Raw genomic sequence first — 5,282 nt, forward strand, 5'->3', positions numbered from 1 at the left:
GCGAGGCGACTGGAGGATGGATATAGGAGGCCCTGGCAGCTGATAGACAATGATAACATTCAAAGAGGGGTTGACGCCAGGCAGGCGGCCGGTCGTAAAATCATAGCCAAATCTTTAAAATTTGTAGATTAATGTATTACTGACCTCGGACGTTGCGGCCTCACAGCCCCGAATGCAACTGAACGTGCAAAGATGAGGTTGGAAGGAACTTGTACGCCGACACGTTAGTACGTACATGTAAAACATTTTGTCAATAGATAACACAGATGTGTATTTATTTTTCTTGTTTGTCTTATATCTGTGGAGAGATTACATAGCAAAAATTGTTTTAAGATTGCAATCGTTATGGTTATATATATTTAGTCGTTGCGGTTATATATATTTAGTTCAAATCAAATTTATCACTCTGTGAGACTAATGGTGTTGAGATCTAAGTTGCTACTAATATGGCAGAGAGAAATTATGCCGCTGTTCTATATGGACCCAAGGATTTGAGGGTGGTGAGTACATCCCTATAAAATAAACCATTATGCTTCCTTAAAATCTCTTGAGATGGCGCTGGAATTACTTTAGCTTTGCAATAATAAGTTAGACAAATTAAAAAACCTTCGATATTCATTTCGCTGAACCGCACCGCATAAAAATTAGCTATCAAATACATAAAAAAAAATCGCATCCAAATCGGTTCTATCGTTTATGAGCTACGGTGCCAAGTAGGCAGTCAGACAGACACACTTAGTGGTCAAACTTATAACACCTCTCTTTTTGCGTCGGGGGTTGAAAAGGGAAAATTATCAAAATTCATTAGTGTATCCTCGATTCACGATTCATGAAAAATATTGCATAACTGGGTATTTAGTTTTTCCCTTACTCAGGTAAGACAGAGATGTCTAGGCCCAAGTTCTCGTGGGTCCCCCGGGGGTGTCTCCCAGGGGTTCTTTGGGTTTAGAATATGTATACTGACCGTGTGAGAATTTTTTTTTCATGTTCAAAAACCCTAAATTTTGTTTAGTTTTAGCTACTTTTTTACATTCTAGGTTGAATGGCCCATTCCCGAGATAGGCGATAAGGGTGAGTCTCAAAACAATAATTTCGTGCTTAAGGATTTTTTAATTAATCAAACCTAGATCCGCATATACCGAATTACCTAGATACCGAAGGATTCCGCGCAGATGGCCGCTGCAAGCGGTATTGGATTCAAATAACAAAAGTAATATAACGTACCTACTATGTATATTCAAGAACTCCACGTTACGAAACTTTTTTTGTTTGCGATAAACAACAACTGAATATTTTTTACAAAATAATGAATGGTCAAGGTTTATGAGATAATTATTTTTACATACCTACATAACAATTGTTATCTAAATTAGTTTTGTCAGAACATCGTTTTCTCAAATAAAGATAAAAACACTATCAGCTGTTTACTATTCACCATAAACGATGAAATAATTCCACAATTAATATTGGAGTAAGATATACAAATATATATACTACTAGTGGCCCGCCCCGGCTTCGCTCCGGTAAAACCAAAATAAAACAGCCTAGCCTATGTGCTCTTGAAGGTTTCGTCTATCTCTGTGCCAAATTTCATCAAAATCAGCCCAGTTGTTGTTGAGTTTATAACAAACAAAACAATAAAGAAACAAAAATGCAAATATTTTCTCTTTATAATTAGTATGGACAGTATCGATTGTATGTATCATGTGTTGATAAGCTTATTAGAGTTTCAACTTGACATTATAAAAAAAATATTTTTTAAATAAAGACTTCTAATAGAAAAAAAAATAATAATATAAAAAAATGTTCGATTGAGATCATTTTAAGGCAAATTGAGCTTCCAAATATCCAAGTGAGATCTTGACGTGTAGCTACGCAATTTCAAAGTAATCTTTCAGATGTCCTAATAAAGATGGAGTGTGTGGGCATCTGCGGCTCAGACGTGAAGCTGTACCAGGCCGGCCGCTGCGGCCTCGAGACGCTGGTGGACCCGATAGTCATAGGACACGAGGGCGCCGGTTATGTTGCCAAGGTATATTGACACAATGTAGTTATTTATTCAAAGAATGCAAAATGATTCATGATTAGTACTTAAATAAAGAATAGAATATAGTATGAAATAATGTAATTCCTTGCTCTGAGCCTCCACACGGCTTCTGCAGGTTGTTAGGTAACCAAAAACAAGGTACTCTAATTAGGACTGTAAGGTATCAATATTTTTAACAAATTTTAATAACCCAAGTCAAAATGAACGATCAACTGAAATAGCAAAAAAAATGAAACTATGTTTGGCTGCTAGGACATTATTATTTTGTAGATAATTGAATAACATTTTGTAAATTCAAACAACAGATTACGACCATCGTTTTACTCTCCTCTCTTTCTTATATCTACTATCTCTCTCACGTACTATCACTGTCACACTTAGCATTTCGCTACTTTACACACATTTTGAAGTCCCGTAACCTCTGTCCCACAGGTGGGTTCAAAAGTGGATGCCTTAAAGGTAGGAGATCGTGTAGCCATCGAGCCCACACAGCCGTGCCGCGCGTGTGAGATGTGCAAACAAGGGCGATACAACGTGTGCGACGAGCCTGGCTACTGCGCGACCAGCGGGGGTGATGGCAATCTCACTACTTACTACAAGCATGTGGCAGACTTCTGTCACAGGTGAGTTATTTTACTGTTAACACTGAAATATATAAGCATACAACATACAACGAGCCAGGCTCGTCACACGACGAGCGTCCACGCGGGAAGTGACGGCAATCTCAGTCAACTATAAGAATGTGACAGATTTCTGCTACAGATGATTTATGAAAATCCAGTATTCCCCAATAGTGACAACGTTAGCTTGGCGAAACAAAAAGACTTACTTTACTACATCCGAAATAGGTTCTCTGATAATAAAATATCACGACGAATTGACAACCACCCATATAGGTACCGTCAATATTTCGATGTAATTAGTATAATACTCCTGTTTTAGGTACAATAATTATTGATCGATATTTCGTTTAACTAAAATCAATTGCCATGATTTTATTTTATTTATTTTTATTTTAACATGTTCAAGGAGAACCAACAGCTTGCATTCTTAACTAGATATTTTGTCGTTGAAATACTCGTAATTACTCATAAAATAAACTAAACAAGAAATATAACAAGAAATAAATTATAACTAACCAGGATTTTTTTCAGGATCCCCGAAAACTTGTCAATGGAGGAAGGAGCAGCTGTGCAGCCGGTAGCCATAGCGATACACGCATGCAACCGCGCGGGAATCAAACTCGGGACTGATCTAGTGATATTCGGCGCCGGGCCTATAGGGGTGCTGTGCGCACAGGCTGCTCGGGCCATGGGAGCCACTAAGATCCTTATCACAGGTATATAAGGTATTTTATACCACGTGTGGAGTCCTCGTGACACAATTCCAACACACGTGGTAATGATTAATGGCAAGTTATGTAAACTTGCCAATAACTTGCACAAAATTTTAAAGAAACGGGACAGAATAAATGTAAATCAATTTTTTTCATTTAAAGATCAACAATTTCAGACGTAGTACAATCCCGCCTGGACGCAGCCAAGACAATGGGCGTTGACCTGACGTTACTGACAGAAGGGCAGACGGACAAACAAACAGCGGACACCATCGTGCGCCTGATGGGTTGCCGGCCTCACGTCACTATAGACGCTTGTGGTTTCGCGAGTGCTCAGAGAGTCGCTATGATGGTATAGTTAAAAAATCATATTGATTTAGTTTTTTTTTTTTAAACTTTATTGCACAAAATTTCAAACAATTATGTACAAATGGAGGATTTGGTAATTTTATTTATAGATACTGTATCACGTGTTTATCCCTTACGGGGCAGGCAGAGCCAAGAGTTGCAAAACTCAAAGGTCACGTTAAACAGTAACGTGGACTTATATGTGGAATTCAGATTATTTTATAACCCTTTCCCTTGACCTTTATAACCTTAAAAAGCGCGGATTCCACAATGCATTTAGGACCTTTGACGACAAGAGGACAAAGGAGTTGTCACGCAAAAGCGTTACGTTTCCAGGTAACGCGCACGGGCGGCGTGGTGACCATAGTGGGGATTGGCGGGGAAACGACTGAGCTGCCTCTCAGCGGCGCTGTGCTCCGCGAAGTTGATATCCGAGGATCATACCGGATTGCTAACACGTGAGTACAGGATCCTTTGCTGCACGCACAATACTGTCGGTATACGGAAAAGAAAGACGTATTTTTTGGAAATGTCAGATGCATTATTATTCTTTAAGACGATGGAATTGTAGATAATAATGTACTTCACGTATAAAACTTGTTTGAGAAAAGATGTCCAAAAGGCAGGCTTATTGCTGCACTTATTACGTATGTTTCCCCCTAGAATGTGATCGCTCCATATCTTCGCGTGGATCGAGGGCGCAAAGCCTTAGAAGCTGGTAGGAAACAATAACATTTCCAAGGAGGGAAACGCTACGATACACACAGCTAAACTGTATTACAAAACTTCAAAACAAGAGACAAATATTACATTCGAGCTAACTAATACTAGTCGTATTAGTTAGCTCGAATGTAATATTCTATTCGTTAAGAGCGCTGTAAACAGGTACGTTTGCGTTTGTGACAAAAATTTCATCAGAATTATAATATCTATAATCTAATGGCTTTTGACACTATGTATATAAAACTACTCCATTGCAGGTACCCCGCGGCCCTCGCAGCCGTGTCGAAGGGCGTCATCGACCTGGCTCCCTTCATAACGCATCACTTCCCGCTCGAGCGGGCGCGGGAAGCCATCGATTACGCCAGCACTGGGCAAGCTATGAAGATCATTATACATGTACAGAAGTGAATAAAAATATATACAATCTGGTTCTCTACAGTACCACTCATTCGGAGCTCTGACGCCGCGAAGCTAATGAAAAATAAATCTTTTTTATGATTACTGAACTGCACATTGTGTATGAGTTGTTGAAGAATATTTTCATAAACTTTTACTGGAGACCCTTACCCTTTGCACACTAATGTCAGTGGTAAAGTGCTTGCCTCTGAACCGAGAGGTTTGATCCCCGGTCGGGTCATGATGGAAAATGATCTTTTTCTGATTGGCCCGGGTTTTAGATGTTTATCTATATATGTATTTGTTATAAAATATAGTATCGTTGAGTTAGTATTCCATAACACAAGTCTCCAACTTACTTTGGAGCTAGCTCAATCTGTGTGATGTGTCCTAATATATTTATTTATTTATTTACTATAATGAAACGAAACA

The 5,282-nt window shown here is 38.8% G+C and overlaps 1 protein-coding gene across 1 annotated transcript; it reads left to right on the forward strand.

Annotated features, from left to right (window-relative positions):
• Positions 1 to 369: 369 nt before the first annotated feature.
• LOC128675981 (sorbitol dehydrogenase-like) lies at positions 370 to 4,965 on the forward strand. Its single transcript, XM_053755854.1, has 8 exons — positions 370 to 500; positions 1,038 to 1,071; positions 1,899 to 2,032; positions 2,480 to 2,670; positions 3,202 to 3,386; positions 3,560 to 3,735; positions 4,068 to 4,189; positions 4,712 to 4,965. The coding sequence occupies exons 1-8, from the start codon at positions 447 to 449 to the stop codon at positions 4,860 to 4,862; spliced, it is 1,047 nt and encodes a 348-aa protein (XP_053611829.1). The 5' UTR covers positions 370 to 446; the 3' UTR covers positions 4,863 to 4,965.
• Positions 4,966 to 5,282: the final 317 nt, after the last annotated feature.

This window comes from Plodia interpunctella, chromosome 15, assembly GCF_027563975.2.
Source record: "Plodia interpunctella isolate USDA-ARS_2022_Savannah chromosome 15, ilPloInte3.2, whole genome shotgun sequence".
Taxonomy (NCBI): Eukaryota; Metazoa; Arthropoda; class Insecta; order Lepidoptera; family Pyralidae; genus Plodia; species Plodia interpunctella.

What these genes read in the sequence shown, in the direction of transcription:
- LOC128675981 (XM_053755854.1), top strand. Translation starts at nt 447, where the DNA reads ATGGCAGAGAGAAATTATGCCGCTGTTCTATATGGACCCAAGGATTTG. An exon ending in GACCCAAGGATTTGAGGGTG is followed by an intron (nt 501 to 1,037) that starts GTGAGTACATCC and finishes TTTACATTCTAG; the next exon opens with GTTGAATGGCCCATTCCCGA. An exon ending in TCCCGAGATAGGCGATAAGG is followed by an intron (nt 1,072 to 1,898) that starts GTGAGTCTCAAA and finishes GTAATCTTTCAG; the next exon opens with ATGTCCTAATAAAGATGGAG.